The sequence below is a fragment of the Coregonus clupeaformis genome, chromosome 21 (assembly GCF_020615455.1).
Source record: "Coregonus clupeaformis isolate EN_2021a chromosome 21, ASM2061545v1, whole genome shotgun sequence".
Lineage (NCBI taxonomy): Eukaryota > Metazoa > Chordata > Actinopteri > Salmoniformes > Salmonidae > Coregonus > Coregonus clupeaformis.
This window is the reverse complement of record NC_059212.1, coordinates 48,225,387-48,239,569: the sequence shown is the minus strand read 5'-3', so window position 1 is coordinate 48,239,569 and position 14,183 is coordinate 48,225,387. Positions and strand designations below refer to the sequence as shown.

Here is a 14,183-nt window from a genome sequence, read left to right as displayed (position 1 = left end):
CATGTCTTATATGGGCAGAAAGCTTATATTCTTGTTAATCTAACTGCAGTAGCTATTACAGTGAAAAAATACCATGCTATCTCTGAGATCCTCATCCTGAGGGTCGCATAGTTTTGTTTGATCAAATCAATTTTTATATTCAAGTGTAGGAACTGGGTTCTACAGTTTGAACCCCTGCTGTCTCTGGCTCCACACCCACCTCGCCCAGGCCATCTAGATGTGTGAAAGTTAGTGTATAAGCTAATGATCCATCATGTATGACATTCCTGGGAGTGTGTAAACTTATGTAGTGTCGAGTTAACGTTGCTAATTATGCTGTGATGACAAGGAGGACCCGCTGACGCTGTATTTTCATCATAAGGTTTATTCATAGCAAAGGGTTACAGCGTCGATTTACAGATACCTGCAGATACCCGGAGAATAATCGCCCCATCTCTAATATGATTATTCTGACCTCTTTTGTCTTTACTGTGGTATATATTGTATGTAATCTGATATGGGTGTTCCCCTACAGACCAATCCCAGGAGGACACCTAACAGACTTCCTCTGTTCTATGGTGTGTCACCACAAAACTACTCCCTCTAACACTGAATAAACATCCTCTCAGGTTCCACTTGAAAACATTAGCAAAGTCATAATTCTTCATACACTACACTTACATTTTGTATTACCAAATAATTTTTTATGTTCTCTATAGTTATGTACTTGAAAATGTATCAATTGACCAATTCGGCACATTTGGGCAGACTTGATACAACATGTTGTGCAGTATTGCAATGCTTCACTGGATCAGTCTGAAACTTTGCACACACACTGCTGCCATCTGGTGGCCAGAATCAAAATGGTGCCTACACGCCTATATGATATCATGGCCTTTCTCTTGCATTTCAAAGATGATGGAACAAAATGTTTTATAGAAAACGCATGTTTTTTTGTTTGTATTATCTTTTACCAGATCTAATGTGTTATATTCTCCTACATTAATTTCACATTTCCACAAACTTCAAAGTGTTTCCTTTCAAATGGTATCAAGAATATGCATATCGTTGCTTCAGGTCCTGAGCTACAGGCAGTTAGATTTGGGTATGTCATTTTAGGTGAAAATGGGAAAAAAAAGGGTACGATCCTTAAGAGGTTAATTATAACCCTTTAGTGAATCTCTGGAGTACAGTAAATGAATGAAGTGATTTTAACAAGTCATTTTTTCACTAATTAGCTTATTATTTTAACTGGAATGATAACGTGTTGTTGGTGTTTTTAGTTCTGTCATGCATGCAGTACCCTAAAAAAGGAGAGCTCTCTGTTCCACATTGTTCCAAAAGATGTATGTTTATTCATAGATAAAAGATTTGAGTTTGCTTTAAAATACAAGATTCAGTAACACATTGTAAATGCTAATATATTTCCATTAAAAATAACTTAAAAAGACAGACAATGCAAAACTTTCTTAAATACATGGAGCACATATCAGATTCCAACGATGGATGATATTTTGCAAAGCAATTACTTTTCAGTGTGTCAAACAAGGCAAATCAAATAAAAATAAGTTACCTATGGTGGAGGAGAGAGATGGATCTCCAATACATTAAACTAAGGCATTTTGACACAAATAAATAGCAATACATTTAGCTAAAATAATAAATGAATAAATGTTGTAATTCTGAATATTATGCAACCTTCTTGATCTTATGCGGATTGCAATTTAAACAAAACTTCACATGAATACAATTCATAAAATTAATTAACGTCTCCATCTGTCTCACGGTTCTTTCACGGTGATTACAGCAATACAACCCCTCAGTTAAAATGCATAAAGTAAATAAATTAATAAGCCATTTTCTTTTTTATGAATAATCATTTATAAATAACTGCTGGAAAGCACATCAAAAACGTGGACATCAGGAAACATGAGAAACACACAGTGTTATATCTTGTAGTGATGACATAATACTTGCTCATGTATAATATTCTGTCTAAATCATAATGAATAACCATAATGTGCCTCTACCTCAACAACATCACATTTAATACATCTGAATAAAATATCTCATACTATACATTAAAATATCTTATTAAAATACAAACTGTAGACTGTACATATTAAAGTACTTCTAGGCTCGTTTCAATGTCCATGAGCCAATCAGGTCCCACAAAACCCCGGACAGTTCAGCCCATTGGTCACTGAATCACCTGCTCTAATAGCTGATTGTCTGTGAATGAAGGAGTTTCTATTGGTTCAGATAAGCCAATCAGAGACTCCAGGAGGCAGGCGCCAGCTGTCTCATTGAACTGTGGGACATTTGCAGAACTCAACACCTGTAGATGCAGGAAGTTGTCCGGGTGCTTGTGACCTTTGAATGAGTTGTGTAGAGGGGCTGAGCTATAGTCTGTAGGGAAGTTGTCGAAGAGCTCCAAGTCCGAGTCAGAGGAGAGGCTGAGGTCCATGTAGCTGCTGGACGAGTAGTCTATGGAGGGAGAGGGTGTGTTGGGGTAGTCCTGGAGGGGACTGTGGGCGAACAGGGCCGTAGCTTGGTTGGCATTGTCGTCTTGATACTCGGCCATGAAGGAACCGCTGCGGCAGCTGTTGTCTGTGTGTCTGTGTGTCTTCTCTGTGTACCTTTGTGTATTGTCTGTGTGTGAACTGGGTGCGTTGGACAGGCCAAGGGTGGCTGTGGTGTCTTTACAGAGACCGTATGACGTGTCGAAGCTGCTGAGACACTGGGGAAGGTGTGGTGATGGTTGTCTGCCCGACTTTGTGTCACTTTCACTGCCCATGGAATAGTCCTCATTGTCAGAGTCACAGAAGCTGAGGACACAGGCCAGACCTCCATCATCCACATCCAAGAGAGGCTGGTGCTGTCGAGGGCTTCCTCCCACGTCGGAGTCCTCGCTCTGGGCAGAGAAGCCGGACGAGTCGGTCATGTCACTACAGCAACTATTCTCCCCAACCTCACACAGTTCAGAGCTGAAGTGGAAGGTAGGGGTGGTGGGGATGGAGAGAGGGAGGCCCTCTTCTTCCAAGGTGAACCCGAAGGGGCATCTCACCTCCTCCTGGGCACTGTCCTGCTGATGCTTCCCCTGATCCTGGAGCTTCTGGAGATCCTCTTGGTTCTCCTCTGGGTCTCTCCTCTGGGTCAGTGTCTCGTCCTGCAGTCTCCTCTCCAGCTCCAGCCTCATGACAGTGTGTATGTAGTGGGTCTGGACCCGTCTGGAGTTGAACTCCACGCGACCGTTAGTATTCCCACAGCCATCCTTGGTGCAGCCGCAAGGGAAGTTGGAGTGGTCCATCTGTTGCGGAGAGAAATCACATTAGGTCTACTTTGACTGAAAATCTTAGCACATTATATGACTAAAGTTTGCATCTGACCTAGGTGTGGGAGGGAATTCTAATTCATTGCCAAAAGGCTTTTGTTCATCAGGCTAAAACACCCTGGGTTCAAACCCAGCCACTCACATCTGCATTTGCTCTCACCTGGCACTTGATCCCGTTCAGACTACAGGCGCAGGTCTCAGGTTCACAGAATCCCTGGCAGTCACATCCACAGTCCTCTCTGGATCTCCTCAGGGCATGGAGCTCTCTCTTCTCCTCCCGGTCGATGTGCCTCACCCCTGCCGCCCGGAGTAGGGCCTGTCTTTGGCGGGAAGCGTAGGGGTACAGGAACCCCCCGTCACCCCCATCCTCCCCATCCTCAAGGTCAGCCGCAGGGAGGAGGGCCTCGATGTCCTCGTCTGGGACCTGGTCGATATGATCGATGGTGAGGCGATCCAACTCCTCCTGGTCCATAGCGCCACTGGCTGTCAGCTGGAGAGAAGAGAGTTACTTAAAATATAATCTGTACACATAGGCCTTAACTTTTCCTTTTAAATGCTTTTAGAGTATTTTCAAGGAAGTCAAGGAAGATGAGATGCATGAAGTATCGGCCATCTAGGTCGTTCCATGTCATTTCAGCAAGCCATGACACCCACCATCTCAGATTGTTATGAAATCATTTCTGTAGTTAGAAACAGATAAGATTAGCATTCCTGAAATATTATTTTGTTGAAATATAATTTGAACTCTGAGAAATTAAGCTAATTGATTGCACCCAAATTGCCCATAAGATCCATATAATATTCAATAAATATAAATATACCTAACATCTGATTTGGACCAAACTTTTTTTCTAACAATGAGTAAGACATGAGGAATCCAAAGAAATTGTCAAAAACCACCCACAGACCCCCTCACCACCCACATACCCCCACACCCAAACCACCCACAGACCCCCCCACACCCAAACCACCCACATACCCCCACACCCAAACCACCCACAGACCCCCACCCCAACCACCCACAGACCCCCCCACACCCAAACCACCCACATACCCCCACCCCAACCACCCACAGACCCCCCACACCCAAACCACCCACAGACCCCCCCACACCCAAACCACCCACAGACCCCCCCACACCCAAACCACCCACAGACCCCCACACCCAAACCACCCACAGACCCCCCACACCCAAACCACCCACATACCCCCCACACCCAAACCACCCACAGACCCCCCCCACACCCAAACCACCCACAGACCCCCACCCCAACCACCCACAGACCCCCCACACCCAAACCACCCACATACCCCCACCCCAACCACCCACAGACCCCCCCACACCCAAACCACCCACAGACCCCCCCACACCCAAACCACCCACATACCCCCCACACCCAAACCACCCACAGACCCCCCACACCCAAACCACCCACAGACCCCCCACACCTGAACTAACCCAACAACGAGTATACAGCAGTGGAGGCTGCTGAGGGGAGGACGGCTCATAATAATGGCTGGAACGGAGCAAATGGATTGGAAACCATGTGTTTGATGTGTTTGATACCATTCCACTGATTCTGCTCCAACTATTACCGCGATACCTATGGTATATAGCATCAGTTCTCTATGTCTGACCAGTAGTATGGAGCGACGATTATATTATTTCTTCATCCTATGTAATCCTATGTAATGTAATGTAATCATATGTAATCCTATGTAATGTAATCCTATGTAATGTAATGTAGTCCTATGTAATGTAATGTAATCATATGTAATCCTATGTAATGTAATGTAATCCGGTGTAATGTAATGTAATCATATGTGATGTGATGTAATCCTATGTATTGTAATCCTATGTAATCCTATGTAATCCTATGTAATGTAATGTAATCCTATGTAATCCTATGTCATGTAATGTAATCCTATGTAATGTAATGTCATGTATTCTCAGTGAATTTGGTGATGTTTTCTTTTTACCCCTGTTCAGAAAGGAGTCATTGAAGCTGTTAGGTTTATGTCCTATCCTACATCCTGATATTACCGGATTGTGACCACAAGATGGTGCTGTTCTTCCCCCCTTCAATGTTAAAGAGATAGTTCACCCAAATTACAAAATTACATGTTGGTTTTCTTACCTTGTCAGCAGTCTATGGACAAGGTACGACAGCAACCCATGCTTTGGATTTATTTACCTGGCCACTGTTTCAAATGCTAACTTTTTTGTATTTGTGGCACAAATCCAATGCAAGTCAATGGTACCTATATTAGCATTTTCACGATTCAACAAAATAATGTTGCAGGAAAGCTAATCTTATCCGTTTCTAACAACATAAACAAATTGCAGAACAATCTGAGATGGTGGGGGTTCATCCCATTTCCTGTGCTTTTTGACGTGGAATCACCCATCTTTGATTTCTTCAAAAGACATCAGAGAGACTGTGACACCTATGCATGCTTTATTCTGTAATACATACATGAAGTCTAAGTTACTGTAAGATTAACAGGACAGCATGCTTTTTAGTCCTGGGGTAACCTCAATCTGGGTCAAGGGAAACCGCCCGGGCAACGAGGTCTACAGTGCTCACTATTAGATTAGAAGTCTAGAATACTCACTCTCTGTCTGAGTGCCTCCAGCTTCTCCTCCCTCAGTCTATCTCTGAGTCTCTCCCTGCGCCTCTGTCGTCTCTCCTGGGTGTGCTCTGCCAGCGTGTACCTCCGGAGGGCGCTGTGCTTCCTCACCATGCCCAGGGTTGCACCGCCACGCCTCGGAACGCTGGTGAAACCCTGGCAACGCCGGAACAGGAACACCGTCACCTGGTTGAAGGCAACACTGTTGCCATGGCTGCTGTTGTCATGGGAAAGTTTTGGGCTCTTCAGGATGGAGCGGACTGTTGGTGGAGGAGGAGGAGGAGGAGGAGGAGGAAGAGGAAACAGGGTTTAGAGTGACGACAAGAAGTTGGTGTATTCTATGTCTTTGTCAATGTCAGCTTGTTCGAGCTACTAAATATCACTTCTGTATGTTGTATGCTGAAAGTGCTGATCCTGCAGTTCTGTCAGCCGCCACTGGGTGGCAGACTATGACGCCTCAATCACTGTCAACGGTTACAAGTTACAACCCAGTGTTAACAACTGTGTCAACTGGGTCACCAGAGTTCAACATGGGGGGAGTTTATTTGTTAGAAACAAACACCAAGGAGTGTATCCACTGCAATAATGCAACAGAAGTCAAATGAGAGAGAATGAAGAGAGTGTAAGCCAGTGTCAACACAGAGACAGAGACCCTGCTTAGATTATAGTAAGACCCTCCAACCTCTCTGCAGATTGGTGAGAAGTACTAGTCACCCTACTACTAAGAGACTGTTAAAGACCCATCAGGTCACTGAAGACCCATCAGGTCACTGAAGACCCATCAGGTCACTGAAGACCCATCAGGTCACTGAAGACCCATCAGGTCACTGAAGACCCATCAGGTCACTGAAGACCCATCAGGTCACTGAAGACCCATCAGGTCACTGAAGACCCATCAGGTCACTGAAGACCCATCAGGTCACTGTTTCATTTGACAGTTTGGCCTCAAACCTCATGATAACGAGTCGTTTGACCTTCACACATGCTGGAGTGGAGAAGGAACACAAAAGTGAGGAGGTTGGTAAACAACCACTCAGCCAAGCTACGTAGTAACCTATCCTGTGTTTCAAATGGCACCCTGTTCACTATATAGTGCACTGCTAATGACCAGGCACCCTATTCCCTATGGGCCTTGATCAAAAGTAGTGCACTACCATAGGGAATATGGTTCCATTTGGGACGCTGCCCAGTCCTGCTGCTGTTATTCTGTCTACAGACATTCCACACTGGGGCACAGTATGTTTACAGTTGTGGGGGAGATGGTAGTTTCATGATTGATGAACTATTTATGAGCTATTTCACTTCCATACCGTAATGAATCTAACTCTCAATGTTCGTTGTGGAGAACAAATAATTATCACATGAAGTATGTTTTTTTGTCCGTGAAATCAAAATGTCAACCACAGACTAATAGACTATGTTGACCCTAAGGGAAGTGTGTCTATGTGCAAGATAGTGAATAAACAGAGGAACTGGAGTTTGTAGTGATCTTTGAATTAAATAACATTGAACCCCTATTTGCAGTTTAAGCATGATAACTGTAATCCACATTATACTGCTTTAGTCAAATGATTCAGTCAAGTCAGGGGCAAAGCCCAGTCCCTCAGAGAGAAGCCTGTTCTCTGCTATCAGCAGGCTGCAGCCGGGCTGTAGTCTGATAACGGGACACTCCCTGGCAGTGACTCTGATAACAATAGTGTAGCTTTGCATTATTATAAAGAGAAGACTATGTTTATTGCAAGGTTATTGACCAATGACCATAAAAATATACTTTAACATATACTGGGGGCAGTATGAAAAATATATGCACTCACTAACTGTAAGACGCTCTGGATAAGAGCGTCTGCTAAATGACTAAAATGTAAAAATGTTAATATATATTCAAGGGGTTTCCTCATGAGATCTACTGGTCAAACGATTGTTTTAAGATTGTAATAACATGGATCATCAGGAGATGTGTTTAATGGAGCTACATCATTCTTATTGACTTACTGGGTAGATGGGAGGTAGGTGAGGCAGGGGTGAAGTCTTGGTTGTCACTGTTGCAGCTCTCCTCATCCGACTCCCATTCCGAGGAGGCGGAGGAGGAGAGGGAGGAGGAGGAGGGGGGAGAGGGAGAGGAGTAGGGGGGAGAGGGAGAGGAGGAGGAGTAGCAAGGATCCTCCTCTTCTACCTCGGAATACTTCCTCTTCAGGACCCCACTCATGGCTTCTCTAAGGCGGTTAGACGATCTGCCTGAACACAAAACAGAAACAAGGATGGTTATTTTACAGTAATAATACACATTAATTCTGCAATGGTGATTAATGAATTCTGACTAACTGTAATACATGGATGTGTAATAGTGACTCAATAGCTCTTCTAAGGCACCGCCTTTTGCTGACTATATGTCTTGTGAAAACTGATGTATAACAATTAGTACTGTCAAAGTTAAGTTAACTTAAGTTAACTTTTTGTAATTTTAGTGCACTATTTATTTTATCGTGATTAATCGTATTGTCTGAAAAATCCATGTGATGTCAAAACAAGTTGACATTAAGGTTAAAAAAAGTGATTTTGCTAAACGTTACTTCAGACAAAATCAAGACGTCAATATTCTTGTAATGCTTTTTGTATATAAAATCTTACATTTGATCAAATTCTGAATTTGTGATTAATTGTGATTAATCACAGACAATCCTGCTATTAATTCGATTAATTTTTTTTTAAAATATTTTGACAGCACTGATCTATCCATGAGTCATACAAAATGCCGTACCTACTCACTCGGTGAATCAGTAGTCTACCGTAATAACTGAATGGGTAGGAGTGACTCACAAGCTTTTCTCAGACAACAGTCACTATTTCTAACGCATTTGCTGACTACTAATAGCTAATATCAGTCTGGTGAAAACTGAGTTTCACAATACCCATGGCTGAGTCATGCAAAGGGCAGTGACTGCTCAGTGACATTTACACTGCTCAATTTCACCCACAACATTTTCCATGTCAAACAGGTATCATAAGACATATGCAAAAAAAAAACTTCCCTGGGACAGACTTTTCCTTTCCAATAACATTTCACGAACTGCCAACAATAAAGTATATCTCTGTCTCGTAGTCAATGGACAAAACCACAGCAGAGTAACTGGATAGTGCTTTTGTCGTTCATCGTGACACTCGCAGCACCGGGTAGGATCGTTATTTTCCAACCTCATTCCCTGACAGAGGTATCTGTACTGGTTTGACAGGTTTTAAAAGGAGGACATCTTGCTTATTTAAACTAATGAAAGCCATCCCTACAGATGATCCAACAACCACTGATAACTTACTTAGCCTAGATATTGATACACTATGTAATAAACATGCTCAATGACTATTGCAATCAAAAATTGATTTTGCTTTAGTAAAAGACAAGGGAAAATACAGGCTAGGCTAAAACGTCAATAGCTCTTTCTGTCTTTCCTTCTCGTCATTAACATTCCAGTGATTCCAGTTACATTTTTCAGGAGGAAAACGTGGAAAGGGAGGGCTGGGAAACTGCGAGGGAGGGAGTCCAGGACGGAATATTTCTTAGGGGAAATGATGTCTGGAGCAGCTATTGGGAGTAAAGTGGAAACGAAGCCCACACAGAACAAACAGCATGCAGGTCTACTTAATAATTACAAACTTAGCTTGGGTTGAATACTACTGTAAATACATACTTAAATAGGCTCCACTGGACTCTTAAGTGTAAAATACAAGAGAGTAGAGCTGTGGTCTTCAACCTTTTCTTGCACATTTCTTTACCCATGTTTTATTAGGTGAATGATAACGACAAGGAGAAGTAATCAACATTTTCAAATGAATAGATTTGGTAAATAATGTATAATGACTTTGACCTACGGTTATAATTGGAAGAGGACGTGTAAACTCTAACGTAGCCTATTAGTTAAAAAGGTAAGTAGCTGTTTAGCTGGTTAAACAAAGGTTAGCCATGTGTTGGCAAACATGCATGTCCAAGTCAAGAAAGCTTACCAGCTTGCCACGACCAGTACTCACTGATGCATTTTCAAAGCCTGTCAGATACTCCAGTGAGTGTTATTCACTAAAGTTTCATCATCATTAGAAAGAAGATATTACCCTCTTCTATACTGTAGGTATGTAATTCAAAATTATTTGAATATGTTGTTTGTAGTGATATTCAGAAAAACATTTTTAAAAAACAATATTTTTCCCGCTTTAATTTTTTAATTTTTTCGCAGACCCCCTACCCTTCTGCAGAACCCATAGGGGACTGTGGACTCCAGGCTGAATACCCCTGGAGTAGAGACTTCAAAAAAAACATGTTGTAGCAGAAAAGCACTCTACTCTAGTAATTTGAACTCTTGCCCTCCTGCCCTGTGCCAGCCCAGCCACTACAGAATATGTTTCCCCCTGTATCTACTACTAGGAAGGAATAAGAGGAGTCTACGACTAAGAAGGAATAAGATGAGTCTACTACTAAGAAGGAATAAGAGGAGTCTACTACTAAGAAGGAATAAGATGAATCTACTACTAGGAAGGAATAAGAATAATCTACTACTAGCAAGGAATAAGAGGAATCTACTACTAGGAAGGAATAAGAGGAATCTACTACTAGCAAGGAATAAGAGGAGTCTACTACTAAGAAGGAATAAGAGGAATCTACTACTAGCAAGGAATAAGATGAATCTACTACTAGCAAGGAATAAGAGGAATCTACTACTAGCAAGGAATAAGAGGAGTCTACTACTAAGAAGGAATAAGAGGAATCTACTACTAGCAAGGAATAAGATGAATCTACTACTAGCAAGGAATAAGAGGAATCTACTACTAAGAAGGAATAAGAGGAATCTACTACTAAGAAGGAATAAGAGGAGTCTACTACTAGGAAGGAATAAGAGGAATCTACTACTAGGAAGGAATAAGAGGAGTCTACTACTAGCAAGGAATAAGATGAATCTACTACTAGGAAGGAATACGATGAATCTACTACTAAGAAGGAATAAGATGAATCTACTACTAAGAAGGAATAAGAGGAGTCTACTACTAGGAAGGAATAAGATTAATCTACTACTAGGAAGGAATAAGAAGAATCTACTACTAAGAAGGAATAAGATGAATCTACTACTAAGAAGGAATAAGATGAATCTACTACTAGCAAGGAATAAGATTAATCTACTACTAGGAAGGAATAAGAAGAATCTACTACTAAGAAGGAATAAGATGAATCTACTACTAAGAAGGAATAAGATGAATCTACTACTAGGAAGGAATAACTCAAGAACAGACTGTCCTGTCAGTGTCCACTATATAACTCTGACAGTATCCCAGGTAACCACACAGTGCACAGTGTCATACTCACGAATATAACTATCAGGACAAGGCAGTTCAGACTCAGAAAACATTTATATAACACATTGGATGCTAGGAATTTGTCTTGGTGTTATAGGAAAGAACACACCGTTTCTACAGAGAATGAACTATCTCAAGTCTGGTTGTATGACTGACTGCACTATCCATTTGTAGTCATTGCAAAGGTAGCACTACAATATGCCTATTTATAAACCCCGGTTAATTGGGTCCTGGATGCTGATTGGCTGAAAGCTGTGGTATATCAGACAATATTCCAGGGGTACGACACAAAATGACTTTCTACTCTTCTAATTACGTTGGTAACCAGTTTAGCTGTATCCAGGCACTCCACGTTGCATTGTGCGAAAGAACCATCCTTAGCCGTGGGATATTTGCCATATACCACACCTCCTCGGGCCTTATTGCTTAAATACAGTATGCATGCTGTTTCAAAATGAGTTATGTTTTTCTTCTCCTGTGATTTGATGGAAGTCTCTCCAAGAGACATTCTGTTCCTTGACCTCCAGGTCAAATTTTATGGTGAGTGTACAGGTGTGTGTGTGCGTGTGTGGAGAGGTGACTAATATAAATAATTCAATGACTCACAGCAGCAGAAATACCTGAATTGCAGTGTTGCATAGCACCGTGCAACACACACACACACACACACACACACACACACACACACACACTAGAACCAAGATTTTACTCAAAGTGCCACTACTACTAAGTACCCACTGCCCCACTATTTGGCTTCCATCCCGTAATAAACGAGACCCAACTTCCGCCGCTGACCTCGTCACTCCGAGAGCTTCATGTGGTCGGTCATTAGGCCAGTACAATGAAGACATTGTGCTGGTCAGCCCAGCAGATAGTCACACTCAGCTGTTGCTGTTTGGGGTCGCTATTGCAAGACCCAACTACTGGTAAACACTATCAAGAGGTTTGTCTATATAAATAGCTTTCATACAACCAAAATCAAACTTAAAGCCTAAAAAAACAATATATTATTCTGCTTCTTTCATTTAAATGTAACATTCATTTTGACATTCGTGTAGGCTAATAATAGGAAAAAACACGAAATAGTTGTCCGCTTTTTGTTTCTTCTTATATAACTTTAAGACAACTTTCCCTCTTACACAAAGAAGCTTATCAAACACTCAGCATTATGACTGGTTACAAAACCGCTGAGGTTGAAATATGTTTTGGCTTTGCCACTAAACAGATGAAAAGACGCGTCATTAGTTAGGCTACTCACCAATAATATAAGATCACCATCTCCTAAATTCAATAAAATCAGTTATTAACCTGACGGTTTATAAAATCTTTCAAGGTTTCGTTTCTCCGTGGCACTGGATCGCTGACGGTGTCTCCTCTCTTGTTCTTCCTCTTTCTGCCTCTCTGGACGAGGCTACTGTAGTGTAGTGCGCATTTCAGCCGTGTGTTCGTCAGCGGAAAACTCCCACTGCGCGACGCTGACGCAGGCGGTCACACAGGAGAGGGGAGCGACACACAGTTCTTCCTGCTGCTGTTCACGTCCTGCTACTGCCTACAGCTTCCTGCATTGCCTTATCGGTTCAGATAGCATATAATAGACTATTCTGGACACTGCCTATGTCTTCATGCCTTGCCAACGACAGACAGATATAATAAAGTAGCCTACTGTTCTGTTTAATGCGGTGTGTGTTGCCTTCTCAGATGTAGATATATTGACTCAAATGCTCTGGAAGAAGCTCCATATTCAGCCCACTGGATTGGTCATAGAGCAGAAAACAGTTGTGGTAGGTAATGGATTGGGTTAGGGAAAGCCATGGGGTACACTCTTCCCCATCCCCATAGTGTGAAAAAATGGGATCCCCCCCTCTCTCTCTCTCTCTCTCTCTCTCTCTCTCTCTTATATATATATATATATATATATATATATATATATATGTATATCATGATAAGGCATTGTCATGATATTAGATAAACTCATAAACTATTATAATTTAGTTAATACATTTGATCATGAAACCATTGCCCAAGATTATTTTGACTGTTATGGTTGATTAGTCAGCTTGTTGCTAGGTAGTTTTTCTGCCCCCATACTCTGCAGACAGTCCTCTCCTGGCGGGTAAAGAGGGGAAGGGTCTGCTGTCTCTGAGTTCAAAGGTCACTAACCCTGTGCCTCAGCATGTTCACAAACTAGTTTCAGCTGGTGCTGTCAGCATTATTGCCTTGAGAGAGAGAGAGAGAGACCTGTGCTCCAATATTTCACAATGTGTATTTTGGCAGTGTAAAACTAGCCTAATGTGGTAACTATTGCTAGATCAGTATATGAGCTAATACATGTTTTGGGGCCTATAGTTTCAATATCAATAATAAGAAAGTTCAACTATCTCAGGCAGTGGTGAATATAACCAAAACGTCACCACAATGTTTTAGTCTACCACTGTGTAATGAAGCTATTGTAAACAAACAGCTAAACTAAGTACAGAACCAAAGTCGTCCAAACAGACGTGATAATGGAGTAAAAATTAGATCATGGAAAATTAAAGTAAAACTGTTTTCCATAGAACTACAAGCAGAAAATATAACAGGATTAACATTTGTCAGATCCCTGTCTTTCTACCTCCCTCCCTCCCTCCATCCCTCCCTGCCTCTCTGACCCCCTCCCTGCCTCTCTGAACCCCTCCCTCCCCCCTCTCTCCCTCTCTGCCTCCCTCCCTGCCTCTCTGACTCCCTCCCTCCTCCCTCCCTCCCTCTCTCCCTGCCTCTCTGACCCCCTCCCTCCCCCCTCTCTCCCTCCCCCCCTCTCTCCCTGCCTCTCTGATCCCCCTCCCTCCCCCCTCTCTCCCTCTCTGCCTCCCTCCCTGCCTCTCTGACTCCCTCCCTCCTCCCTCCCTCCCTCTCTCCCTGCCTCTCT

General features: G+C 42.5%; 1 protein-coding gene across 1 annotated transcript; it reads right to left on the bottom strand.

The window, feature by feature from the left end:
• Positions 1-1,307: 1,307 nt before the first annotated feature.
• On the bottom strand, positions 1,308-12,738 carry csrnp1a (cysteine-serine-rich nuclear protein 1a). Its single transcript, XM_041842415.2, has 5 exons — positions 12,537-12,738; positions 7,937-8,179; positions 5,930-6,204; positions 3,474-3,803; positions 1,308-3,289 (listed from the first exon to the last, which is right to left on the bottom strand). Exons 2-5 carry the CDS (start codon positions 8,148-8,150, stop codon positions 2,180-2,182), a joined length of 1,929 nt encoding a protein of 642 aa, XP_041698349.1. The 5' UTR covers positions 8,151-8,179; positions 12,537-12,738; the 3' UTR covers positions 1,308-2,179.
• Positions 12,739-14,183: the final 1,445 nt, after the last annotated feature.

What these genes read in the sequence shown, in the direction of transcription:
- csrnp1a (XM_041842415.2), bottom strand. Translation starts at nt 8,150, where the DNA reads ATGAGTGGGGTCCTGAAGAGGAAGTATTCCGAGGTAGAAGAGGAGGAT. An exon ending in ACCTACCTCCCATCTACCCA is followed by an intron (nt 6,205 to 7,936) that starts GTAAGTCAATAA and finishes CTCCACCAACAG; the next exon opens with TCCGCTCCATCCTGAAGAGC. An exon ending in TGGAGGCACTCAGACAGAGA is followed by an intron (nt 3,804 to 5,929) that starts GTGAGTATTCTA and finishes TCTTCTCTCCAG; the next exon opens with CTGACAGCCAGTGGCGCTAT.